Below are 25,951 nucleotides of genomic sequence, written 5' to 3'. Positions count from 1 at the left end.
GAGGAGGAGGAGGAGGCCCGGCTGGCCAGCATGCCCGCCTGGAGGCGGGACCTCCTGCGGAAGAAGCTGGAAGAAGAGAGGTGAGCTGGGGGGTCAGGCAGAGGCTGGCCTGGCAGGGTGTCTTGACTGCGTCCCTGAGGTGGAGGTACCAAGTAACACTGTCTCTTTTTCCTTCCAGGGAGCAGAAGCGGTGAGTGCAGGGCTGGCCCCAACCTGCCACCCTTATCCCCACCCAAGTTGCAGAGGGTCGTCCCTTCATCCAGGCCAACTTGAGTACATCCTCCTGTCTCTTGGCCCTTGTAGTACAGCCTCCTTCCTCCCTATAATATCCCAGACCGCTGTCCCCCAGAATCTCTCTCTCATGCTCTGAGAACTTTGTTCCCGGTTACTCAGTCCCTGCCTCCTATTAACCTGCTCTTTTCTACCCTTCAGTGAACCTAACCCCACTATCAATCACCTTGATTGTCTGGTCCTCAGAACGTGCTTTCTGCCCCTAGTAATCTCACCCAGCCCAGTGCTGTCCGATAGAAATGTAATGAGAGCCACAGATGTAATTTAAAATTTTCCAGTAGCCACAGTGAAAATCTAGAAGGATATAGGTGAGCTTAATTTTAGTACTGTTTTATTTGGCACAAAATATCAAAAATATTATTTTGACACATAATCAATTATGAAAATTATTAATGAGATGTTTTATACTCCTCTTGTAAAAGTAAGTCTTCGGCCAGGCATGGTGGCTTACACATGTAATCCCAGCACTTTGAGAGGCCAAGGCAGGGGGACCACTTGAGCCCAGAAGTCTGAGACCAGCCTGGGCAATGTAGTGAGACCTCATTGTGCAAAAAAAAAAAAAAAAAAAATTTCTTTTTTTTGAGATGGGGTTTCACTCTTGTCACCCAATCTGGAGTGCAGTGGCGATCTGGGCTTATGCAACCTCTGCCTCCTGGGTTCAAGTGATTCTCCTGCCTCAGCCTCCCAAATAGCTGGGATTACAAGCGTGTGCCACCACACCCAGCTAATTTTGTATTTTTAATAGAGATGGGGTTTCACCATGTTGGCCAAGCTGGTCTCAAACTCCTGACCTGAAGTGATCCACCCACCTTGGCCTCCCAAAGTTCTGGGATTATAGGCATGAGCCACCAAGCCTGGCCTTTTTTTTTTTTTTTTTTTTTTTGAGACAGAGTTTTGCTCTTATTGCCCAGGCTGGAGTACAATGGCACAATCTTGGCTCACTGCAACCTCTACCTCCTGGGTTCAAGTGATTCTCCTGCCTCAGCCTCCCAGGTAGTTGGGATTACAGGCGCCTGCCAACACGCCCAGCTAATTTTTGTATTTTTAGTAGACGCCGGGTTTTGCCATGTTGGTCAGGCTGGTCTCGAACTCCTGACCTCAGGTGATCCACCCGCCTCAGCCTCCCAAAGTGCTGGGATTACAGGCGTAAGCCTTCGCACCAGGCCTGCAAAAAAAAATTTTTTTAAATTAGCTGCATGGGGCTGGGCGCAGTGGCTCATGCCTGTAATCCCAGCACTTTGGGAGGCTGAAGCGGGTGGATCACCTGAGGTCAGAAGTTCAAGACCAGCCTGGCCAACATGGTGAAACCCCATCGCTACTAAAAATACAAAAATTAGGTGGGTGTGATGGCTCATGCCTGTAAACCTAGCTACTCGGGAGGCTGAGGCAGGAGAATCACTTGAATCTGGGAGGCGGAGGTTGCAGTGAGCCGGGATCACGCCATTTTGTACTTTAGCTTGGGCAACAGAGTGAGACTCCATTTCAAAAAAAAAAATTAGCTGGGTGGGCTGGGCTCGGTGGCTCATGCCTGTAATCCCAGCACTTTGGGAGGCTGAAGCAGGTGGATCACCTGAGGTCAGGAGTTCAAGACCAGCCTGACCAACATGGTGAAACCCCGTCTCTACTAAAAATACAAAAATTAGCTGGGCATGGTGGCGCGCTTCTGTAATCTCAGCTATTCACAAGGCTAAGGCAGGAAAATCACTTGAAACTGGGAGGCGGAGGTTGCAGTGAGCCGAGATCGTGCCACTGCACTCCAGCCTGGGTGACAGAGCGAGATTCTGTCTCAATTAAAAAAAAAAAAAAAAAAGCTGGGCATAGTGGCACACACCTGTGGTTCCAGCTACTTGGGAGGCTGAGGTGGGAGGATTACGTGAGCCCAGGAGGTCGAGGCTGCAGTGAGCCATGATCTCACCACTGCGCTCCACCCTGGCAACAGAGCGAGATCCTGTATCAAATAATAATACAACTTAGTCTTTGAAATATCATGCACATTTTACACCTGCAATCCATCACAATTTACACCAGCCACATTTCAAATGCTCAGCAGCCACATGTGCTTAGTGACTACTCTGTCAACAGGGCAGATCTACCCTCTATGTTCTAATAACTGTCTCTAATTCTCAGTCCCTGTCTCTCAATTATATGGTCTCTCGGCTCCCCAGCAGCCCCACCCCAGTCCTCAATACTTCATATTGACAGCTCCCGAACAACTCAAGTCCTGGTCCCAGTAATCTTGCCGCTGCACCCAGCAATACCACCTCCTCACATGGTACCACACAGTGACCCAGCACCTCTGTTTCCAGTAACACCCCAGCCCACAGTAATCCAGCCTCAGCCTCCCACTCGCCCAACCCCCCTGTGCTCCAGTAACCCCCTTCTGCCCCCAGTCTAGCACCTCTGTCTTCAGCAACCCAGCCCCTGCCCTCAGTAACCCACCCCTTGCATGGGTGACCTGGCCTCTGCCTGGTACCTGGCCCCACCCTTTCTGCCAGCGTGGGTATCTGGCTCCAGACTTCACCGGGTCTGCCCCCCCCCACCCCCACCGCCTCAGGAAAGAGGAGGAGCGACAGAAGCAGGAGGAGCTGCGGCGGGAGAAGGAGCAGTCAGAGAAGCTGCGGACGCTGGGCTACGATGAGAGCAAGCTGGCGCCCTGGCAGCGACAGGTCATCCTGAAGAAGGGGGACATCGCTAAGTACTAGAGGCCGCAGACTCCTGCCCGCAGCCTCGCAGCTCCGTGGGGCCCCCCCACCCCAGCCCCAGCCAGCCAGGCCCCGGTGGAAGGGCTGAGAGCCGCACAGCCCTCCCCTCCTGCGCTGGAAACCCTCCCTGACCCCCCACCCCGGCCCCCGCGTCCCCAGCCCTTGGCAACACTGGAGTGCACACGCCGCCCCGGTTGCCCAGAAAAAGTGCCCAAGCTGCTGATGCAAACAACAACAAATGCTGCTTATTTGCATGCCGACTTACATATATTTGCATGTTCGTTGAATATCAACGAGTGCAGCGCTCTCCCCAGCCCCGTGGGTGGTGACTTTGTTTTCCTGCGGGGCTCAGCCCCCTCCAGGATGCAGCCCCCTCCCCCGCACCCCGGAACCGGCGTCGCTGGCGCATCCTGGGTGGAGGCAGGCCCCGAGCTCGGGGAAGGGGTTTTCCCTTCCTCTCTGACCCAGATCTGCGCACGGCCTAGCCCAGGCCTCATTTCTTATCCCCGCCAAGGGTTTCCTCTCAGTCGTTTGTTTACCAGAAACATGAAAACTGCCTGTCTGGCCGGGCTGCAGTTGCGGCCCCCGGGACCCCACCTCTGGCCCCACCTCCCTCAAGTCTGCGCCCCGTCCCCAGCCAGACCCACTCGCCGCCGGGACCCTTTCACTGCCCTGGTGGAGTGAATGGAGGATGAGGGGCCTTGACTCTGTGTCTCCAACTGCTGCACCCCATCCCGACCCTGTCCCCGCCACCTCGCAGCCCCATTAAAGCGCTCTCATCTGGGCTCCGGTTCACTCACTCGCTGTGGCCGCGACTTGCTCTCTCCTTCTCGGGTAATTGGGCCAGAGTGTACTCGGGAGGGGCAGGCTTGGGAGCTAAGGCCACACTGGACTCCACCATGGGTGCCAGACCCCGGGGTGACAAGATTCCCGTCCCCTTCGACTCCCTCGAGAAAAGTCCAGGCCACTTAACACCGCAGGCCCGCAGAAACGCCAAGAAGCTGTTTTTGTTTTGTTTGTTTTGTTTCTTTCACAGATTTAATACCGCGATCTCAGCCAAACTCCGGCCGAGAAACTGAGAAATGTCTTGACCCCCTCTCGACATTCGTTCGTGCTGCTTCGCCTTGGCTGGAGCGATAGGGGCGAGCAGGGGTGGGGCCGGCTGGTGCTGCTACGCAGGGCCGTGCCAGCGGCTTAATAAGTGACATAAAATGTCTACACGCATAAGTAACGGTACTTAGGGCTTCTGCAAGGGCCACCAGAGCGCCTAGGTGGCAAGTGGGCGCCGTGTCACGGGCCGCGCTGCAGGCGGCTGCGCAAGTCCTCCGCGCAGCCGTCCAGCCCCATGCGCTCCAGGGCCGCGTAAACGGCGCCCAGGCCCGCGGGCTGCTGCTGGCGCCAGCGCTTGAGCATCTCGTACTGCTGGTCTCGGAAGCGGCCGATCTCCACCTCCACGGCTTCGATCTCTGCCTCGCGCAGCCCCAGCGTGCGCACGAACTCCTTCCAGCGCCGCGCTGGGACCGCGTCCATCACGTCGTAGAGCTGCGGGCCCGGCTGCAGCATCATGGCGGGCGAGCCGGCTGGGGACTCTGGCGAGAATGTGGGCGCAGGAGCGGGGCCTGGGGCAGGGCCAGAGAGAGCCAATGGGGTACGTGGGCCGCAGGAGCGGGGCCTGGGGCAGGGCCAGAGAGAGCCAATGGGGTACGTGGGCCGCGGTCGGGAGGCGGAGTCAGAGGCGTTCGTGCGGGTACCCCAGGGCTGAAGCCCGCTGGATCCGGTGGGTCAGTGCACAGAGGGCGGACCCGGTCAGTTAGGGGGCAGAAAAGGAACACGTTGTGAAACCACAACTTCCCACCGCAGACAGGAGAATAGGGTCAAGGCCTCAGGCCACTGATGTCCCTTACCAAGAGCTCTGTTGGGCAACTGGTCCCAGGACCATGTCGCCTGCGGGCAGAGCGCCTCCTGGGTCTCGGGGTAGCCAGGGGTCCAGCTGTTGCCCACCAACTGGACGGTGCAGATCTTCTCACTGCTGTCAGGAGGTGCTAGAAGGGTGTGGGCGCCGTCCAAGGGTGACAGATGGGTGGCCTGGAAGCCAAGGGGGGCCCCAGGTCAGCCCTGCTTGCCAAGTAAGGCCCCTTACCTGCAGTGCCTCTCCAGGAGGGGACAGTCCCTGGTTCAGTCAGCAGACACCCCCGCAATGACACCTCCCACAGTTGGCCCTGCTCTCACTGTAGCCCAGCAGAACTCTTGCTTCTGCCTTGAGTCCCCTGCCCCCGCCTCCTTCCTCTTGTCCCCCAGCACCATGGGGCTCTCCTTCCATTGAACTGTTAGCTTCTGTGTACAAATCTGAACTCCAGCTGACTGAGCACCCCTTGAGGGCAGGCACTGTGCTGGTCTCATCCACTGATGACTCAGCTCCCAACACCTCTGTCCACTAGGGCTACCCTGTGCTGGCCACGTGCCAAGCTCCAGGGATCACAGTAAGGCTTGATCTTCCAGCTCCAGAAGGCAGCCCAGGATCACACAGTGAGGTTCTTACCGGTGGTGGGGTCAGAGCCTCCATCCCAGCTTCATCTGCTGACAGACACAGAGAGATTGCGGTCAGTGACCAGGCAAGCCTCCTGGACCTGGGTGCTGGTACAGCTCCTCTAGGGTTCCTCTGCACCCCGCACTCCCTGCCTCAGTTTCCCCTTCTGTATCAGGGTTGAGTAGACTCTAGGCTATCCATCCTGACCCCAGGCTTCTGGGTGCGTGTGTGGGTGTGTGTACTTACCAGTAACCAGGGGCTTGTGAGGCCAGCAGTGGCGGTATGTGTAGGTCAGCATGGCCCCAAGCAGGAGGGGGACCACAAGGCCAGCCAGGAGCACCTGGACCCAGAACACTGAAAGCAGCTGGTGGGTGTTGGGTGGTTGCCCCCCCTCACCCGCCTCCCCTCGGCCCATCCCAGTTCTCCCACTCGCATTCCCAGCACACCACCTACTCTGCCTCCAGCCACAGACAGCGGCACAGCGCTCTGGACAGCTCCCCAGGGTGCTCCTGCAAGGGACGGGGGTGGCCTGAGGGATGAGGGGGTGCATGCCAGGAGGGGCTCCCTAAGACTGCCCAGCATCTGCTCCATTCTAGAGACCCTTCCCTCCCCAGGCCTCTCACTCTACCCAAGAATGTTCCTGTCATTTTGTCCCTGGTAACAACCACAGACACTATTCATTGAGCTGCTTCTAGACTACATGAAGAGTCACTAGAATGTCAACCCCAAAAGGACAGGGATTTTGCCTATTTTGTCCCCTGTTGCATCCCCAGCACCTAGAACAGTGTGTAGAACATAGCAGATATTCAATAAAGACTTGAATGGAAGCCGGGCGCGGTGGCTCATGCCTGTAATCCCAGCACTTTGGGAGGCCAAGGCAGGTGGATCACGAGGTCAGGAGATCAAGACCATCCTGGCTAACATGGTGAAACCCCATCTCTACTAAAAATACAAAAAATTAGCCAGGGGTGGTGGTGGGCTCCTGCAGTCCCAGCTACTTGGGAGGCTGAGGCAGGAGAATCACTTGAACCCAGGCGGCAGAGGTTGCAGTGAGCCAAGATCGTGCCACTGCACTCCAGCCTGGGCGACAGAGCAAGTCTCCATCTCAAAAAAAAAAAAAAAAAAAAAAAAGACTTGAATAGATACAGAAAGTCCCTTACCTCTGATCAAAGGCCTGTGAATAAGCTGCTAACATCCCATGTTGAGAAAGGGACACCACACATCAGAGACGTGAATTCTCTGAACTTGCCCAAGATCCCCTAGAGAACTAGCAGCACAGTCCTGACTCTCAGCCCTTTGTATTTATTTATTTAATAGATTTAATATTTATTTAATATTTAATAGATTTAATATTTATTTATTTATTTAATAAGTCTCACTCTGTTGCCCAGGCTGAAGTGCAGTGGCACGATCATAGCTCACTGCAGCCTCAACCTCCTTCAGCCCAAGTTTTAAAGCTATATCAATGTGACTCTCTGTATAAGTGACAAATCATCTGTAATATCTGGCTAGAAGGATAGCTGGGGGGAATGCTGGCTGAAAGTGAAGGCACATACCCTTATTTATCTGGCTAAGGTGGATCCAGATTTCTCTTTTACCATCTAAGTTTGCCTGAAGTGGGGCCCACCCATCACAGGGCCAAACTCCCTCCTCCCTATCCCCTCTTCCTATTCCTGAACCAGCAGCACCTGCCCCACCCCAGGCCCCTGCCCTGCTCCCAGCCGCCCTTCCCTCCATCCCACGACAGCTAGGAATTACGTGGGGCAGGACACGCAGCCATTGCCGTGTTCATAGAAGCCAGGCAGGCAGGTCCCACAGTCAGTATCTCTGCGGGAACCTGCAATCCAGGAGAGGCGTGCGTCACCATGGGACAGGAGTGGAGCAGGCAGGGAGAAGGGGGTCTGGGAGTAGACAGCCCTGGGTGGGGGTACTCACAGAGTAGCCGTGCGTGGCGGTGCAGGGCCCCGCAGTCTAGGCATGGTTGGCAGTAGAAGGGTGAACTGCTGACACATTGGCTGACCTGGCACTCCACAAACCAGCCTGGCTTACAGCCACAGTGGGTGTCGGCCACTGCCGAACAGTTCTCCAGCGCCACCTGGGAGGCTGGTGGGGGTGCAGGGAGATGGGGAGTGGAGAGTTAGGGCCAAAGGCTCCCATGGAGAGGCAGAGGCAGACCCCCGCCCCCAAGATAATGGAGACAGAAGTAGGTGAAAGAGAGACGGGTGCAGGGCTACCCTAAAAAAGAAGCTCAGAGATTGAGGCCGACCAGAGACCAAGGCACATGGAGAGATGGGAAGGTCACCAGGAAGAGAGAAGGGGCAAGGGCACCCTAAAGGAGGATCAGGGTGGAGGGTTCTGGCAAGGGTGGGTGCAGGACCCTCACACCCCAAGTTTGGGCCCAAGCCAGCCACTTCCTTCAGAAAGGCCTGTCCTTAGGAACTCCCTGCCAAGCACTGAGAAGCCCCTCACCCTGCTCATCACAGGCCTGGCAGCGGGCACATTCAGAATTATGGTGGTTCTCCCAGGCCAAGAAGGTGTCTTGGGGACACAGAAGGCAGGTGGAGTTGCCACAGGGCTCCGTGCAAGGGGCCTTCAGGTAGTGCCCTGTGGAACCAGGCAGGGGTCAGGCAGGCAGAGGGGCTGCCCAGCAACCCCCCCACCTGCTTCCCAACCTGCCCTCCCTCCCTCTTTCTCTCCAGCTCCCCACTTCTCTGCCAGCCTCCCCCCACCTCCCCTGCCAGCCTCCCCCCACCTCCCCTGCCAGCCTCCCCCCACCTCCCCTGCCAGCCTCCCCCCACCTCCCCTGCCAGCCTCCCCCCACCTCCCCTGCCAGCCTCCCCCTACCTCCCCTGCCAGCCTACCCCACCTCCCCTGCCAGCCTCCCCCTACCTCCCCTGCCAGCCTCCTCTTACGTCCCTGGCCTGCCCGCCACCTCTCCAGCCCTGCCTGCCCCATGTCTCTCCCAGTCCTGTGGCCACTTACCCGCTGGGCAGCCTCTGCAACAAAACAGACCAATCTTCTTGTGGAAGTCACCGGCACAGTCACACCTGGGGCTACGAGTGCCGCCCTGGGCCCGGGCCCCCAGCAGCACCAGGAGGAGCGCCTGGGGGACAGGTGCCGCTGACTCTCAGCGCAGCTGCCCACGTGGGGCCTCTCCCTGCCGCGTCTCCTCCATTTCAGAGGCCCCAGCATTTGCCCACAGAGCAGCCCACTTCCCAGGCCCCGGGCAGAAGGGGTGCCCATGGGTGGAGAGGAAACTAACTTCCTTCCCCCTGCGCACACACCAGGCTTCGGAGGGGGCGCTTGCCCCCTCACAAGTTTCCCCTCCACCAGAGCAGGGACCCGGCAGCACCCCCACCCCCACCCACGCTTTCTATTGGGGGAGGGACATTGATAATGCTCTGCCTGGGGCCCCCAGACCCTCCTGGGAGGGGTTTCCTCTCAGTGGAAGGGCTACGCCCTGGCGGAGCCTCTAACGAGGTCGGAAGGGGCGGCCAACCCAGCCCCCAGTGAGGCTTGGAGTGGAGACGCGCCCGGGGCCCCTTCCTTCACCGAGGCTCTTGGGACAGGGCTCAACGCTGCCCCTCGCCTCCTGCGTCTCAACTCACCGCAGCCACCGCCGCCGCCGCCGCGCAGCCCCGCGGCCGCTGCTCCATAGCCCTCCGCGCCGCGCTGGGCCCTCCGACGGGCGCCCAGGGGCTTCCCGGCTCCGTGCGCTCTGCCCGTCGTGGTTCCGCCTTCAGCCCCGCGCCCGCAGGACCCGCCCCGCGCCGTCGAGAAGGGCCCGCCTGGCGGGCGGGGGGAGGCGGGGCCGCCCGAGCCCAACTGAGTCCGACCGGGTGCCCCCTCTGCTCGGCCTAGACCTGAGCTCATTAGGCGGCAGCGGACAGGCCAAGGGGAACACGCGAAGCGCTGGGCTGCCTGCTGCGACCAGAGGCACAGGATAGAGCTGCATCTCGGTCCCCACCCCGAGTCTCGCCCCAACCCTGAGAACCACCACTTCAAGGTAGAGCCAGGGCAAGTGACTTCTCTCTCGGCCTCCGCGCCCCCAGCCATGGAGGAGGTTAGGTCAAAAGTACCGCAAGGGGCCAAGCGCAGTAGCTCAGGCCTGTAATTCTAGCACTTTGGGAGACAGAGGCGGGAGGAACACTTGAGGTCAGGAGTTCGAGACCAGCCTGACCAATATGGTGAAATGCCCTCTCTACTTAAAATACAAAAATTAGCCCGGCGTGGTGGTGCACACCTGCAGTTCCAGCTACTAGACTGGCTGGGGCGGGAGAATCGTTTGAACCCGGGAGGCAGAGGTTGCAGTGAGCCGAGATCACATCACTGCACTCCAACCTGGGTGACAGAGTGAGACTCTGCATTTAAAAAAAAAAAAAAGTACCTGAAGGGACCCCCATGGAGGACCCACCTTCCCAAGAGGGCTGGCCTGAGTGTGGGAACTGGGCAGATTCAGCCCTGAATCCCCCGGGGGGCACCTGGGGAGAGGCTCTGATGGTGGCTGAAGATGGGGAAGTCTGGGGGTGTTGGTCTGGTGGCACCCCACATCCCGTTACTTCCCAGTGCTTCCCATGGCAAGCTCCATCCGTGGCCCATCCGTGACAAGTGGAGAGGCACAGGAACACAAGGAGGCCGCCCTGAACTCAAGTGCCCCGAGTCACTGGGCCCCAAAGCAAAGGACTCTTCCCAGTGGAGTCTAGACAAGTCTTTATAAAAGAACCAAAAGCTCAATAAATACGTAACTTTACAGAACCCAGCCCAAGCCAGGGGTGGCCTGTGGGACTGGGAAGGTGGGGGCAGGGCAGGAGCAAATCCCACTGGAGGCCAGTGAGGGTAGAAGTGGGATGGGCAGCCTGGGAGCCCAGCCCTGAAGACTCGAGCTGAGCTGGTAACTTCGGGGAGTAGGTGACGAGGGGCTGCCTGGGCAGGTGGGGTGGTACTGTGGCCTGGGCCTCCTCCACTCCATCCAGTCTGGCAAAGCGCAAATCGGGCCCGGGCGTAGGCAGGGATCCTGCCCAGCATCCGGCTCATGCACACAGGAGGCAGCAGCTGAAGCAGGTGCCGGCTCGCCCCAGGAGGCAGGCTGTCTGCTGTCTCTTGGTCAATGGCACTCTTGGGGGCCTCCCTCTGCTCAGACCTCCCTACAGGGTGGGGAGGGGACAGAGTCCTTCTTTGGCTGACGCCATTCAGAGTGGCTCTGGTCACCCTCTCTTCCCCACGGCACTCCTCAGGCCCCTTCACTGCTGCCCACCACAGCCCCCTGCACCCAGACACTGGGCAGGGTTCAGGCTCCCTCCGCCATGACCCCTCCCCAAATGCGATGCTCCCAGGCATGAGTGGGCCCCCATGCCAGTGCCCTGAGCCACCTGCCCTACCCCAGGCCAGGCCACTCACGAGGCAGTGAGCGTGGAGTTAAGCAGCAGGGTGGTCCTGATTCGGTAGAGCTGGGCCAGGGTCAGCTTCCTGTGCTGGGCAGAGACCCCTGGTGGGGGCTCAGGCTGGACCCTGGGAGAGGCCCCCGAGGGCAGGTCTCCACACCTCTTCCTGTGGGAGCCTGCAGGTTCCCTGGCCAGGCAGCTGACTAGCTCAGGACCACTGCCAGAGCTAGGGGCCCCTCGGCAATCCCAGCTGGGCCCAGCTTCCTGAGGGGAGCCCTGAGTCCTAATACCTGGGGCTGGAACAGCCAGGCAGAGCTCTGACAGGCTGCGGCTGGGGGCAGAGGGTGTCCCATGGGTGCCAGCCCCTGCCAGCAGCTGGAGGAGGCTGGCCTCGGACTTAGACTTGAGCAGGTGGGGCGGGCAGGTCAACAGCTGGACAGGGGTGCGGCGGCGGAGACGGGGCGAGGGTGGAGGGGAAGGAGCTCGTGGGGACTCTGGGGCCCGAGGCACTAGCTCTGCCACAGGGCCTGGGGCCACAAAGTCTTGTAAGGAGGTTGGGGAGAGGGTGCCGTAGGCAGAGTCCATGGAGCAGGAGCGGCCATCCACCGGACCCAGGGGCAGCAGCTCACTGGTGGGCATGGCAGATGAGGCAGTGGTGCTGAGAGAGGTCTCATCAGACTGGGAGCTGAAAGGACCACCGTCGAACTCGGGGGAGGACAGCGTGTCCCCAGACTCTACCACAACCATGGCCAGGGTCTCCGTGGAGCCATCTGAGGCACTGTGGGGCCAGGAGCAGAGTCAGCCCAGACCATGAAACCTAGATGGCCTGAGGCAGCCCCAGGCTGGGCAGTGCACAGTGGTTTATACCATCTGCCCTCCTGGAGCTGGAGGCTCAGAGATGGCAGCATGCGGCAGGTGTGGCAGATCTTCCAGCTCCAGTGCCCACAACAGACCTCAGTAGCGAGCCCAGCACTCTTCCCTGCCAAGGCTGGATCTGCCCTAAGGATCCTCAGCACAGCACCCCAGGCAACTACCACGAATGGATCAGGGCTGGTAGCACATGGAAAGGTGTCTGCCCTCCCCACCTGGACTCTGGGGGAGACAGAGCCCTGCTCCCACAGTGTTCATGACAAGAGGCCATTGGGAGGAAGGGAGCGTGGCTGGGCCTTCAGGAGTCCCGGGCGGGAGTACTTGTCCTGGTTTGACCTGCTGGGTGGTCACGAGTAGACGTACCAGTGCTGAGAGTCGGGGCTGCCACTGCTTTTCCGCATGATGGTAGGGGAGCTGGCAGCTGAAGTGCCACTGTCCTCGCCTTCCTCCTCCTCCTCCTCCTCCTGCTCATCCTCCTCCTCTTCCAGGCTCTGCAGGGTCTGCTGGCTTCCTGGGGGCTCCTGTGCGCGCAGCTGTTGCAGCTGGTTCTGCAGGCAAGGTTGGGGTACATGGGACAGAATGGGTTGTGAGCAGCATCTCCCTAATCTGCCTTGCCCGCCCACTCACTACTCTGCGCTCACCTGGGCATTGTAAATGGTGTCCACCCAGCCACGGCACAAGGCCTGGCCGCTGGCCTGGAACGTGTAGGCCCCTATAGCACTGTGAAACTCATTCAGGTAGATAAGGAGGAAGGACCCTGGTTAGGGAAGGCCCAAGTCAGTGTCAGCAGAGATGGCGGCCCCACCCATCACAGCCCCTGACCAGGAACAGGGGACCAGGGCTCCTTACCAGGGTCCCGTAGCTCCCGGCACACAATCTTGTCCACCAGCAGGGGTGGCCTGATGACCCTGGTCCTCTCTGCCTTCTTCACTGCCTTGGTCACCAACAGCAGATCCGTGAAGAGAAAGCAGTACACATCCATCTGCAGTGGCAGGAGGGGGGGTGGCCAGACAGGCCAGCAGGGTCAGGGCCGGCGACTGTGGCACCAGCCTCCCCTGGGAGCACTCGGTTTTTGTCAAGCACTCCTCTCACCATGAACCTCCAAGTAAAATTAAAATGAGGAGGAAGATGATTCTCTTTCACTGAGATGTATGTTGACGACTTATCTCAATACAAGTTTACATTAAAAAGAAGATTGGTGACTTTGAAGTCACCGTGTGCAAGCTCTCAGCCTGCCTCATGCCTGAAGGGGCCATGGCACGGTAGCAAGGCTCTGGGGTTCCTGGCCCACTTGTGGAATATGGCTGCCCTCCCACCAGGAACCCATGTGGCACCAACAAATTGGCACAACTGGTGCCTTCAAGGGCTAGGACCCTGCTGCTGGATTTGTGAATGGCAGGCAGAGAAGTGTCATTCACTATGACAAGGTCACTGGTTCTTCAGTAACCACCCAAGGGACTGGGGAGCTGAGAACCAGTGACTGGGGCCCAGGAGGTCCCTAGGAAGGACAGGGCAGAGGGGTGGGGTGGCCCTGGAATCACCTTGCTGTCCTTCCCCTCCTTCATCCTCAGGCTCCCCTCCAGCAGCAGCTGCCGCGTCTCCTCCGGGGAGGCGCCGGGGATGGGCGCTGTCAAGTCCAGGTGCAGAAATTCCTTCAGGAGCTGGGGACGGATGACGTGAGTGTAGGGGAGGCCAGAGCCTGACTCCCATCTCAGCTAGGCATCCTCAGTGAGATGCCCAGCACAGCCCCTGCCTGCCATCTTGGCCTTTCTCTCTTCCAGCCGGCAACCTCCGCAGACACACACGCCCACCTTGTCCACTTCGTCGCTGCTGCTTTCCACCACCTCGTAGGCGTCGATGCGGCTCACTACGGCCGCCAGCCGCTGCCGCTCCTGCCGCTGCCGCATGCACGCGTTCACGTGGTGGATGAAGCGCTCCACGGAGCCGATCTAGGAGCAGGCGAAGGGGCTTCAGGCCCAGGGTCATGACGGACCAGAGAGCCAAGCAGGGGAGACCACTCCCGCTGGCCATCAGGGTTACCATGGCGACGACGGCCTCCTTGGCGCGCGGCTCCTCGGTCTTCCTCAGCACCGACTTGAGCAGCAGCGGGTACTTAGTGAGCCGCTGGTGGGGTTTGGCCAGCATGTCGCTCAGCTTCAGCCTCTGGCACTGTGGGTGCTTCTCGGCCCACTGCGGTGGGGGAGTGGGGCGCAGCTCAGGGCAGGCCCCGCCCCACCCGGCCCAGTCCAGGGTCCCGTCCTCCTGCGCCCCCGCCCACGGCGCGCGCGCCCTCACCGTGACGTAGGCCCGGAAGAGGTCGTTGTCGCGCAGCAGGCCGCGCATGTACTCCATGCAGCCCTCCTCCTCCATGCAGTAGCGGATGTAGGGCTTGAAGAGCGAGCCGAACTGGCCCGGGGCAGAACAACCACGGCGCCGGTTACCGCGCGCTCCCTGCAGGCCGGCCCGCGCCAGGCGCTGCGCAAGCGCTTCCTTACTGCACTTGGGCGACCACCCCAAGGGGGCAGCAAGCTTATGATCCCTGTTTCCAGATGAGGAAACTGAGCCTCAGCCAAAGTGACCACCCGCGCGGCCAGGGGGCAGGGGTAGATGGTCAGGTGGAGGCTCAAACCCGGGCGACCGCCTCGTAATTCCTCACCCTTGGCCACAAGGGGTCAAGTGCGGTTACGGGCCCGGGGGGGGGTTGGGGATGCTGGGCAGACCGGATCGGGCCGTGGAGCCTTTTCGGCGCCCCAGCCCTGCTTCAGTGCCCCCGCCTGCGCCCGGCCCCGCCCGTACCATCTTGAAGCCTTTGAGGAAGTCCCCGGGCTGCAGCAGCGCCCGCGTGCGCCGCGCCTTCTCCAGCACCGGCGCCATCACGCTAGCCCACAGCCTGCGGTGCAGCTGCGCGATCTCCGGGATGTTGCTGAACAGGCGCTCCGCCTCCACCTGGGCGCGGCGGGAGGTGCGGTTGGCCACCCCCCTCCGCCAGGTTAGCCCTGCCCCAGGTCCAGGTCCCGCCCTCCTTCCTGGTACCTCACCCGCCGCCGCACCCGAACCCCAGCGCACCTCACACAGCAGCCCTGACTCTTGCAGGTTCAGGAGGCAGCACAGGAACAGCTGTGGGATCAGGGGATGGTGTGGCTGGGGTCGGGAGGCTGTCTCAGCCCTAGGGCCCCACCCGGCCTCAGGCTCCCCTGCCACTCCTTCTCCTTCCCCGTTCCAGGAGGCCCCACAGCAGCCAGGGATAAGGAGGCTGTACCCTTTGGCCTTCGCACCTGGGTAGTCCAGACCCTGAGGAAAGACCCAGCCCTCACAGCCCTCCCGGGGTCACACTGCCCTGGTCCCTCCTGGAGGGAAGCTCGGGGGAGACTGGCCTTGAAGCCACGCCTGGAATTCCCTTCTCCACCTCTGCCCTGGCTTAGCCTCCAGATTTCACCTCTGAGGGTGCTTCCTCCCTCCAGGAAGCTCCAAGCCCAGGGTAGATGCTCCCCTCCCTGAGCCGAAATCCCTACACTGCCAGCTCACTCTGTTCCATCCAGGGTGTGGGCTGCTGGGCACCCAGCACACAGCAAGTGTTGGGAAACAGCCACTGAACGAAAGTGAAAGAATGAGGCCTCACCTGTGCTAATTCAGCTGAACCTGGCAAACTTGCCCAAAGCCCCCCTCCCAGGTTCCTCTAGGAGCAACCTCCTCCCTGGACACAGCCCTTGTCTGACTTTCCTGCCCCGACCTCATTGCCAGGCACCTGCTCCTTCTGCAAAGGCTCAGACTCAGCTGAGGGCTGCCAGAAAGAGGGGGGCAGGGCGGCCACGGGGACCAGCACAGCCCCTACTCACGTTGGTGATCACCCGCAGTTTCCTGATGTAGGAGGCCTCCGTGTGCAGCAGCTCCCACACCGCCTCCTGCTGGTGGCACTGCCGCCGGGTCAGCTTCTAGAAGGAGGGCAGGACGGGTCAATCACGAGGCCTGGAGCACCTTAGGGTGGCCGGGGAGGATAAGCAACCTGCATGCAACTCTCTCATTTTCCCAATGGGGACATGGAGGTCCCAAGAGGAGCAGGGTCACCCTTGACACCTGTGATGAGTAATCACAGTCAAGACACCCAAGATCTAGGCCCTCCTCTGCCATTAAAACAGCCAAGCAGCACACCATTTTCATCTAGCCTCAGTGTCTCCAAAGTGGGCTAATGGTAACAGTGGCCTCTTTGGGGCATCCCATGGAACATGTAATCACTGGGTCCTCCCAAGGGCTGTCCTCCTTTTGGGACAAGGAGGGAGCAGCACTGTGGCCCGCACTCACCTCATGCCCATCAATGAGCTCCCGCCAGCTGTCCTCCAGCCTCAGGCAGGCATTGTCCTCATCCTCGTCCTCATCGTCCTCCTCCTCCCAGGAGTCATGGTCGAAGCGCAGCGTCCGGGGCAGCCTGGGCAGCCCGAAGAGGCTGTAGGTGTGCAGCTTGCCCTCCAGCTGCTCCATTTTGTCTACCTCCTGGAAGGATACCCTGGTCAGGGTCAGGGGTCACGGCCAGCCAGCTGCCTGACCCTGGGCAGATGGGGCCACATACCCGGCCAAAGGCGCTGGTGCTGGGGCCGGAGCTGAAAAAGCCACTGAAGCGACTGGCCGCCCGGTTCTTCCAGCTGTCACCGCTGTTGGTGCTGCCACTGCTGCCGCTGGGCAGAGAGCAGCTGGAGGGCGTGGGCGGCTCCTGCCCGGGGATGCTCGCCTCCCCCAGGAACTCCGACATGTTCTTGCGGCGGCGGCCAGGGGCCTGGCCAGGGAGGGGTGGTCAGGGCTGGGACCCCCTGCCAGCCCCCATGGCCCCACCCCAAGGCGGGTTTCCAGGGCCTCAGGCCAGCCTGGGATGGAGGAGAGTCTCTGCATCTCTACCCTGGGGTGTCCCCTCTCCTGGGACCCAGACATATCTGGAGACTGGAAGGTCCAGACACAGATACGCCCAGACTATCATCCCCTAGTCCCCCAGCTTCAAGCATGAAGCACAGAATTACACACACTCAGGTGCACTCTGGAACACAGCTCTGGGTGGTCTGTAGCCCCAGGCACAAGTGCTCTCACGCACACATGCACACACAGATTCTCTAACCCCTGGCACTAGAAGAGTCTCAGATACAAGCCCTTACCTTGGGCTATGGCTAGATCCAGAGAGAGAGGGTCCCCTACTCTCAGAGCCAACCCCATTTTCCAGAAGGGGCACTTAAAGCCCCAAGAGGGGGCGGTGAGAGACCCAGGGTGACTCCCTCTGAGGAGGGGCCGTGGGCCCAGCCTGGGCCCCTTCCCACCCCCTCCCCGACACACCCCCTCCTCACCAAAATGTCCAGGCTCTCCCGGCGGCTCTGGGGATCCACACGCTCCAGGGCGGGGGGCCCGGTCCCAGCCGGCCGCAGGATCGGCAAACTCAGGGACTTGGAGTCCTTCACGCCCTGCTCCACCTTGCCCTCATCTCCAGGCTTGGCTGGGGCCGCATGTGGGGGCCACAAGAGATCCTCAGTACCCAGGTCTGGTGGAGGAGGGGGTCCCCGGTCCTCTCTCCCCGGAGGATCCACACCAAGGCCTGCCTGCCCTCCCCCGACAGCCCCGCCCTGCCAGCACCCTCCCCTCCCCCAGCAGCACCCAGCAGAGACACCTGTATGCTAATGAGGCTGCTCAGGCCCACGGCCAATGGGAACCTGAGCCTGGGAAGGGCGCCCATCTCCAGGAGGCTCCACCAGCCCCAGCGGCCCCATTTGGCCCAGGCTGCTGCTCACCTTTGACATGAAGGTAGTGTCCCCCGAACCTGTAGGCCTCGAAGGTGAGGGACAGGGGTGTGTTGGACTGGTCCAGGTAGATGTCCACTTTGCCCAGCGCGATGCCCTTCCTTTCAAATACAGGCAGCAGCACCTCCCTGCCCCCAGGACAGGAGGCATGTGTGTTAGAACCAGGCAGCCAGTCGCTTCAGCTTGGGCCCCGCCCCCACGAGCCCCCGCCCCACCCACAGCCCCAGCTGCCCCCACCTTCCCAACGGAAAAGGGAAGCCCGCATGGGATCACACGCAGGTCCACAGACACCTGCCCGCAGAGGTCCTCACACAGGCGCATCTGCACACCACGGCAGACCTGTCACACGCCTGCCCACACGCAGGCCTGGCTCCTGCATACATGATTAAAACGCACAAGTACACAGACCCCGCCATACTCCCTCACACTGGCGTGCACACCCGCACGGGTCTGCCCACGCGGGGACGCGCTCGCTCACGGGCCACCACACAGACACACACACGTCACACCTGCAGAGACCCAGAGCCTGCGACATGGGGCCACCCCTACTCCCAGTCCCACTTCCACCCTGAGCCCCATCAAGCTCTACCCCAGCGACTTCTTCTTCATGGCTGGGACGATCTCCGTCTCGATGTCCACATTCAGGTCAAATTTCAGAGTGAAGCATTCCTTGCTCGGGTCCTGAGAGGATGGTGGGGGTGGGGGCTGTGAGCTTCTCCTCACCACCCTCCTTCCCAACCCTCCTCCCCACCCTCCCTACCCTCTGGTCTCGGGTGGGAACCCCAGCGATCTCCCAGGCCTCTGCAGCCTGGAATGCAGACCTCCCCACCCCTATCCCGGAGGGAGGCCCAGGCTCGGGGAAGGGCGCAGGCTGTCGGGAGCCCGCATCTGCCGGCTCTGGGGGGCTCCTCACATCCGTGTGTCTCCTCCTTGCTTTCTTCTTGGAGAGTTTCAGGCCCGTGCTCTTCCGGTCCCTGCAGGGAAGCGAGGAGGGCAGAGGCTGGAGGTGTGGGTGGCCCTCGCCAGCGTGGGCGGCGAGTGGGCCTGTGGCCTCCCCGCCCTTGGCTCACCCCAGGTGACAGGTAACCCGCGTGGATTCAACCCAGCCGGGCCCGCATGGGGCTGTGCGCCCTCTGGCGGCCAACACGGGAGTCACACCGAACGGTACCTGGTCTGGTGTGGGCTAGGATCCCAAGCGCCCCGGAGGCTGGCCCAGGCTGGGTGGCCTCTTCCCGGAGTCAGGACAGCCACAGGGGTGGGAAAAGGTCTGCCCATCAGCCTTACTCAGGGAAGGCACCAAAGCATCTGGTCCTGAATGTCTGATCTGAGACCCAGCCCTGGGGCCCCCCAGGTATCTCTCTGCCCATTCATCCCTCACCTACCCTTTGCCATCCACAGAGCTCTCCTCCTCCTCCTCCTCCAAGTCCACTGCGGGGCTGGTGCGCGGCGGGCATGACCGGGTGGACACGTTCCGGGCCAGGACAGAGCCTTGGGAGAAAGCAGGAGGGGGTTGTGCCTCCCCCGCTCCTCCTTAGCCTGCAGCATGGCTGCCTCCAGAGGGACCACAGCCTGTTACCCTGGAACCCCCAGATTAAAGGTAGCAAGGGCCCTTCAGTTCTGTGAGGAGAGCGGCTCAGTCATTGTTTTTTGTTTTTGTTTTGAGACAGGGTCTCACTCTGTCACCGAGGCTGGAGTGCAGTGGCATGCTCTCGGCTCACTGCAACCTCCGCCTCCTGGGTTCAAGCGATCCTCATGCTTCAGCCTCCTGAGTAGCTGGGATTGCAGGCGTGCACTACCACACCCGGCTCATTTTTTTGTATTTTTAGTAGTGACAGGGTTTCAACATGTTGGCCAGGCTGTTCTCAAACTCCTGACCTCAAGTGATCCACCCACCTCAGCCTCCCAAAGTGCTGGGATTACAGGTGTGAGCCACCTCGCTTGGCCTCAGTCATTGCTGTCTATCCCCACAGACCCAAAAGGACACAAAGGCCCTGGGATGACACCCATGGTGAAGCTCCACCCCAAAAACAAACTCACCTGTGGCCTCAGTTTACCCTTCTATAAAATAAGGATAAGGAAGCCCTGCCTCTGAGGTTGTTACAGGAAGGGACCAAAGTCCATGGCTCTTTCTTCCAGGCCTCCCCTCCCCCATGCTGTGACCACACCTGAATTCCCAAGGGGCCCTGGCAGTGGGAGAGAGTCTTTTGTTTGTTTATTGTTTTTTAAGACAGGGTCTTGCTCTGTCGCTCAGGCTGGAGTGCAGTGGCACAATCAGGGCTCACTGGAGCCTCCACTGTCCAGGTTCAAGCGATCCTTCCACCTCAGCCTCCGAGTAGCTGGGACCACAAGTGCGTGCCACCACACCTGGCTAATTTTTGTATTTTTTGTATTCCAGACATGAGCCACCGTGCCCAACCAGAAGAATCCTTGTGTTCCTCTGATCAGCTGAGAAAGGACTCAGGGGTTGGCATTTCTCACCAGGCCTGGGTGCCTGCAAGGCACCCCTCCACAGGCAGTTGACGGTGAGCCTGAGCTGGGTCCCTGCTCAGCAAGAGCAATTTCTTATTTCCTGCTACAAGTGCCTCCTGACCTGGCCACCCCCACTCCACACTGCCTCTGCTAGGCCCACAGCCTGGCTTGGAGGACTTGTCCAGAAGTCCCCTGCCCTGAGGATAGGCAGAACTAGAAAGAAAGGGGCCTTCTCTATGTGGGCCACAGGCCAGGGGCAAGAGCAGCTGGGGGAGGTGAGAACCAGTGAGAACACAACACCAGATAGAGAAAGGCCTGCCTCTGGAAGGGGCACGGTCATGGACTTTCTCTCTTGCTAAAAAACATTTGGAACAAAAGGAACCGTGACATACTCGGGTTTCATTATTTACAGTCGACTTGTTCTTATGATGCCCTAGCATGGTTCCAACAGTTACTGAAACACTGCCACAGGAGCTCTGGGGGCCGAGCTGCGGCTCCTGCCTGTGCTCACCTTGTGGGGGAAGGTCGAAGCGGACATGCCCATCATAATGCATGGCGCTGTGGAACTTGCTGTCACAGGCCTCGCAGAGGTTGAGGGGCCCCCGGCGGTGCAGCTGCTGGCAGTCGGCGTGGTGACATACCTGGGGTGGGGACAGAAGCCTTCAGGAGGTCCACGAGATCCACGACATCCCCCGACCCCGGCCCAGGGCTGCAGGCACCTAGAATGAACTGCCCTGCTCCAACCTGGGCCAGCTCTCCCTAATGGATCCATCCCTCGATCCAGGGTGAGGGGACGCCCCCTAGCAGTACCCCCTCTCCCACATCATCAAGTTTCCCCTCTGCTGGATCATTGCCCCTGTCAGCACACCAACACGTGGTTATTTCTCCACCTTTTTCTTTTTTTTCTTTTTTTGAGACAAGAGTTTCGTTCTGTCACCCAGACTGGAGTGCAATGGCTTCATCTCGGCTCACTGCAACCTCCGCCTCCTGGGTTCACGCAATTCTCCTGCCTCAGCCTCCCCAGTAGCTGGGATTACAGGCGCACACCACCATGCCCAGCTAATTTTTTTTTCGTATTTTTAGTAGAGACGGGGTTTCACTATGTTGGCCAGACTGGTCTCGAATTCCTGACCTCGTGAACAGCCCGCCTTGGCCTCCCAAAGTGCTGGGATTACAGGCGTGAGCCACTGCGCCCAGCTTCTCCATCTTTTTTTTCTTTCTTTGAGACAGGGAGTGCAGTTACACAATCATGGCTCACTGCAGCCTTGACCTCCCAGACTCACGTGATCCTCGAGCCTCAGCCTCCCGAGTAGCTTGGACTAGAAGCACACACCACCATAGGCGAGTTTTTGTATTTTTTGTAGAGACAGGGTTTCACCATGTTGTCCAGGCTGGTCTCAAACTCCTGGCCTCAAGTGATCCGCCCACCTTGGTCTCCCAAAATGCTGGCATTACAGGCATGACCTGCCATGCCCAGCCTTATTTCTCCATTTTACAGAGGCCTCACCTCACCCTCCAGCTACGGCTGCCTTTCTTTCCCTTCACAGCTAAACTCTGTAAACAGGTATCAGTATTCACGACCTCCTAGTTCTCTCTTCCCACTCTCTTTATTTTTCCCAAGTTTTGTTTTAAAATATTTCTTTTCTTTTTATTTTTTTAAATTTTTCTGAGAAGGGGTCTCACTCTGTTGCCCAGGCTGGAGTGCAATGGCACGATCTCAGCTCACTGCAACCTCCACCTCCCGGGTTCAAGCGATTCTCCTGCCTCAGCCTCCCAAGTAGCTGGGATTACAGGCACAATCCAAAACGCCCGACTAATTTTTGTATTTTTAGTAGAGACGGAGTTTCACCATGTTGGCCAGGTTGATATTGAACTCCTGGTCTCAGGTGATCTGCCTGCCTCGGCCTCCCAAAGTGCTGAGATTACAGGCATGAGCCACTGCGCCCAGACTTGTTATAAAATATTTCAAACCTACCAAAAATTATAAGAATAGCACATGACATCCACATGCCCTCTGGACTCCCCAAGTTGATATCTGCCACGTCTGCTTTCTCTCCCATTCTCTTCTCAGCACCCCCCTCCCCTGGGGCAGAAATCATGGTGCTGCCTAAGAACAAAGACAGTTTTCCTACAAAACCCCATAGAATTGTCGCACTTGGGAAACTGAACCTTGATATATAGTCTATATTGACGTTTTCCCAAGTGTCTAAATAATGTTCTTACAGATACACTTCCTCATATAGGAACTAATCAAGGTTCACACGTGGCATTTGGTTATGTCTGTTTATCCTTTAAGAATGAATGCTGGCCAGGTGAGGTGGCTTATGCCTGTAATCCCACCAATTTGGGAGGCCGAGGTGGGCAGATCGCTTGAGGTCAGGAGTTTAAGACCAGCCTGGCCAACACAGCAAAACACCGTCTCTACCAAAAATACAAAAAATTAGCCAGGCATGGTGGTGCGTGCCCGTAGTCCCAGCTACTTGGGAGGCTGAGGCAGGAGAATCACTTGAACCCGAAAGAAGGAGGTTGCAGTGAGCCAAGATTAGGCCACCATACTCCAGACTCCTTACTTGTTTTCTGTGGTCTTTTTTGTTTTTTGTTTTTTTTTGAGACGGAGTCTCACTCTGTCACCCAGGCTGGAGTGCAGTGGTGCGATCCTGGCTCACTGCAAGCTCGCCCCCCGGGTTCATGCCATTCTCCTGCCTCAGCCTCCAAAGAATTTCACTGTGTTAGCCAGGATGGTCTTGATCTCCTGACCTCGTGATCCGCCCACCTCGGCCTCCCAAAGTGCTGCAATTACAGGCATGAGCCACCGTGCCCAGCCTTGTTTTTTGTGGTCTTTTATTACATCGACTTTTTTTTTTTTTCTTCAAGACAGGGTCTCGCTCTGTAGCCCAGGCTGGAGTACTGTGGCATGATCAGCTCACTGCAACCTCAACCTCCCGGACTCAAGTAATCCTCCTGCCTCAGCCTCCTTAGCAGCTGGGACTACTAGGTGCATGCCACTACGTCAACTAATTTTTTTATTTTTAGTAGCGACAGGTCTCACTATGTTGCCCAGGCTAGTCTTGAACTCCTGGGCTCAAGCAATCTGCCCGCCTTGACCTCCCAAAGAGCTGGGATTATAGGCATGAGCCACCGTGCCTGGCCGACCTCGACATTTTTGAAGTCTTTGAGCCAGCAGCCTCGCACAGAGCTCCTCACTGTGGATCTCTCTGGTGGTCCTCAGAAAGTTTCAAACTGAGCGTTCAGGTGGGGACACCACAGAGCTGTGTGTTCTTGCTATTTGCCTGTGATGCTGGATCCTCTGGGGACCTCTGTACCTTGTAGAGTCCCTTTTTCCCCTATAATTAATAAGTAATCTGTGGCATGGCACTTTCAGATGTCTTGTTCCCCAGTAATCTCACTCAATCAATTGAGGTCAGGAGTTCAAGACCAGCCTGGCCAACATGACAAAACCCCATCTCTACTAAAAATATAAAAAATTGCCAGGCACGGTGGCTCATGCCTGTAATCCTAGCACTTTGGGAGGCCAAGGCGGGTAGATTGCCTGAGCTCAAGAGTTCGATAGCAGCCTGGGCAACACAGTGAAACCCCGTCTCTACTAAAATACAAAAAATTAGACGGCCGTGACAGCGTGTGCCTGTAGTCCCAGCTACGCAGGAGGCTGAGGCAGGAGAATTGCTTGAACCGGGGGCAGAAGTTGCAATGAGCCGAGATCACACCACTGCACTCCAGCCTGAGTGACAGAGCGAGACTTTGTCTCCAAAAAAAAAAAACAAACAAAAATTAGCCAGGAGTGGTGATGCGAGCCTGCAGTCCTAAGAGCTTTAGCATACATAGATGATTTTTACCTAAATCAATTATTTGATTCTTCTGATGGCTGCAAGGTGGGGGATTTCCTTTTTTTTTGAGACAGGGTCTCGCTCTGTCACCCAGTCTGGAGTGCAGTGCCACAATCTTGGCTCACTGCAACCTCTACCTCCTGGGTTCAAGTGATTCTCCTGCTTCACCCTCCCAAGTAGCTGGGACTACAGGCATGTACCACCATACCCAGCTAATTTTTAGTAGAGATGGGATTTCGCCACGTTGCCCAGGCTGGTCTCAAACTCCTGGGCTCGACTGATCTGCCCACCTCAGCCTCCCAAAGTGCTGGAATTAGTGCTGGGATTATAGGTGTGAGCCACCATACCGGCTTGGGGTCACTCTTGACATTCTCTGTTACACCACCATTTGGTCAGCCCGAAAATTCCACTGGCTCCACCTTTAGTATCTGTGGCCTCAACCCAGCCACAGCTCATAAGCGTGCCACTGCCCAGCCACCTTTTAGCTACATGACAACAATAGCCTCAAAACTGGCCTCACTGCTACCCCCGTCCCCCACAATATGTTGTCCATGGGCAGCTAGAGTGGGCCCTGTTCAAAGAGGAGTCCCACTGTATCTACTCAAAACCCTCCAAGGGTTCCCATCTCACTCTGAATAAAAGCCAAAAGGGGCCAGGAGCAGTGGCGATGCCTGTAATCCCAGCACTTTGGGAGGCCGAGGTGGGCGGATCACCTGAGGTTGGGAGTTCGAGACCAGCCTGACCAACATGGAAGAAACCCTGTCTCTACTAAAAATACAAAATTAGCTGGGCGTGGTGGTGCATGCCTGTAATCCCAGCTACTCCAGAGGCTGAGGCAGGAGAATCGCTTGAATACGGGAGGCAGAGGTTGCAGTGAGCCGAGATTGTGCCATCGCACTCCAGCCTGGGGCAAAACTCCGTCTCAACAACAACAAAAAAAGGCCAGGCGCGGTGGCTCATGCCTGTAATCCCCAGCACTTTGGAAGGCCGAGGCAGGCAGATCACAAGGTCAGGAGATCAAGACCATCCTGGCTAACACGGTGAAACCCCGTCTGTACTAAAAATACAAAAACTTAGCCAGCTGTGGTGGCACACGCCTGTAGTCCCAGCTACTCAGGAGGCTGAGGCAGGAGAATTGCTTGAACCCAGGAGGCAGAGGTTGCAGTGAGCTGAGATCGCGCCACTGCACTCCAGCCTGGGCTACAGAGAAAGACACTATCTTAAAAAAAAAAAAAAAAAAAAAAATCCAAAAGGGTTAAGGTTAGGGTTTTCAGTCTTTTATGACACTGACTTTTTTTTTTTTTTTTTTTAGGGTTAAGGCCACCCCATTCAGGGACCTCCTGTCCTGCTCTTCCATCCTGGCTTACTCCCCTCACCCGCTAGCCTCCTGGTCGTTCCGGGACACACTCCTTCAGGGCAGCTCCCACCTCTGAGCTGTGACATCTGCCAGTCCCTGGACTGAGATGCTTTTCCCCAGATATTGAAATGCATGGCTCCCTGCCTTCCCTCCCCTCCTGCTAGCTTCCCCCCAAGTCACCTTCTCATCCTCCTCATTCGCCCTCCACGCTCCTTTCCTGTCCTCAGCACTTTCCAGCACCTGACAGGTCACATATTCCACCCTGCTGCCTCCAACCTGGTCACATCCGCAAGGACAGAAACATCACTCTGTCTGATTCAGCGCCTGACCTCCGGTCCCAGCTGCTCCATAAATCCTTGTTTAATTTATGAATTAAGGCAGGAGAGAGGCGCTGAAGAGTTTCTGGCTGGTGAAAGCCCGATGAGAGATTTCCGAGATAGGCATGGTGAGGACAGCAGAGAAAGTGACAGACAGGAGGGAGGAGGAGGCCGGGAAGAATCTGAGTGTGTTTTTAATGTGGTCGTCATGTGTCTGGAGTCACACTGGGGGCGTTACATGTGTATCTCATCCCATAAGATAGGGGCTGTTATTGTCCCTATTTCACACAAGAGGAAAGTAAAACTCAGAGAGGTGAAATGACTTGTCTAAGGTCACACAGCTAGTGGATCTAGGACTTGAAGCCACTGTGTGTGGGGCTCTGGAGCACAGATTATTATTTATTTATGTATTTATTTATGT

At 58.2% G+C, this 25,951-nt stretch overlaps 3 protein-coding genes across 14 annotated transcripts in view; 1 reads left to right on the top strand and 2 right to left on the bottom strand.

The window, feature by feature from the left end:
• The window catches only part of ESPN (espin), a 36,521-nt gene extending 32,729 nt beyond the window's left edge, over positions 1–3,792 (top strand). For all 3 annotated transcript variants that reach the window (XM_054441488.1, XM_054441482.1, XM_054441473.1), the window contains 3 exons: positions 1–80; positions 179–190; positions 2,846–3,792. In XM_054441488.1, coding sequence (XP_054297463.1) covers positions 1–80; positions 179–190; positions 2,846–2,993 — 240 coding nt within the window. In that variant the 3' untranslated portion in view covers positions 2,994–3,792. The remainder of the gene's footprint in view (positions 81–178; positions 191–2,845) is intronic.
• On the bottom strand, positions 3,578–10,077 carry TNFRSF25 (TNF receptor superfamily member 25). The gene is made up of 10 exons (XM_054441598.2): positions 9,129–10,077; positions 8,503–8,623; positions 7,990–8,124; positions 7,456–7,623; positions 7,279–7,357; positions 5,974–6,029; positions 5,767–5,874; positions 5,533–5,570; positions 4,898–5,078; positions 3,578–4,612 (listed from the first exon to the last, which is right to left on the bottom strand). The coding sequence occupies exons 1-10, from the start codon at positions 9,174–9,176 to the stop codon at positions 4,284–4,286; spliced, it is 1,263 nt and encodes a 420-aa protein (XP_054297573.1). The 5' UTR covers positions 9,177–10,077; the 3' UTR covers positions 3,578–4,283.
• A 137-nt stretch (positions 10,078–10,214) lies between these two features.
• The window catches only part of PLEKHG5 (pleckstrin homology and RhoGEF domain containing G5), a 52,027-nt gene continuing 36,290 nt past the window's right edge, over positions 10,215–25,951 (bottom strand). For 6 of the 10 annotated variants that reach the window (XM_063659846.1, XM_063659863.1, XM_054441541.2 and 3 more), the window contains 20 exons: positions 20,523–20,652; positions 18,925–19,030; positions 18,456–18,516; positions 18,132–18,223; positions 17,534–17,670; positions 17,096–17,241; positions 16,336–16,539; positions 16,071–16,259; positions 15,608–15,703; positions 14,838–14,888; positions 14,568–14,717; positions 14,067–14,177; positions 13,812–13,961; positions 13,583–13,720; positions 13,313–13,432; positions 12,621–12,753; positions 12,413–12,528; positions 12,135–12,319; positions 10,918–11,679; positions 10,215–10,664 (listed from right to left, as the gene is read on the bottom strand). In XM_063659846.1, coding sequence (XP_063515916.1) covers positions 10,655–10,664; positions 10,918–11,679; positions 12,135–12,319; positions 12,413–12,528; positions 12,621–12,753; positions 13,313–13,432; positions 13,583–13,720; positions 13,812–13,961; positions 14,067–14,177; positions 14,568–14,717; positions 14,838–14,888; positions 15,608–15,703; positions 16,071–16,259; positions 16,336–16,539; positions 17,096–17,241; positions 17,534–17,670; positions 18,132–18,223; positions 18,456–18,516; positions 18,925–19,030; positions 20,523–20,652 — 3,087 coding nt within the window. In that variant the 3' untranslated portion in view covers positions 10,215–10,654. Of the gene's footprint in view, positions 10,665–10,913; positions 11,680–12,134; positions 12,320–12,412; positions 12,529–12,620; positions 12,754–13,312; positions 13,433–13,582; positions 13,721–13,811; positions 13,962–14,066; positions 14,178–14,567; positions 14,718–14,837; positions 14,889–15,607; positions 15,704–16,070; positions 16,260–16,335; positions 16,540–17,095; positions 17,242–17,533; positions 17,671–18,131; positions 18,224–18,455; positions 18,517–18,924; positions 19,031–20,522; positions 20,653–25,393; positions 25,501–25,951 lie in introns of those variants that run through there. The other 4 variants (XM_054441524.2, XM_054441578.1, XM_054441560.2 and 1 more) reach the window with 3 other exon arrangements.

Source organism: Pongo pygmaeus, chromosome 1 (assembly GCF_028885625.2).
Source record: "Pongo pygmaeus isolate AG05252 chromosome 1, NHGRI_mPonPyg2-v2.0_pri, whole genome shotgun sequence".
Lineage (NCBI taxonomy): Eukaryota > Metazoa > Chordata > Mammalia > Primates > Hominidae > Pongo > Pongo pygmaeus.
The sequence above is the reverse complement of the archived record's forward strand: the minus strand, read 5'-3'. Positions and strand labels throughout refer to the sequence as shown.

Bases quoted from the DNA above. Each gene is read 5' to 3' on its own strand.
- TNFRSF25 (XM_054441598.2), bottom strand. From the start codon at position 9,176: ATGGAGCAGCGGCCGCGGGGCTGCGCGGCGGCGGCGGCGGTGGCTGCG. The intron at 7,624-7,989 runs GTGAGGGGCTTC...CACCCCCACCAG, and splicing joins CCAGGCCTGTGATGAGCAGG to CCTCCCAGGTGGCGCTGGAG. The intron at 4,613-4,897 runs GTAAGGGACATC...GCCCTGCCCCAG, and splicing joins GTTGCCCAACAGAGCTCTTG to GCCCCGCTCCTGCGCCCACA.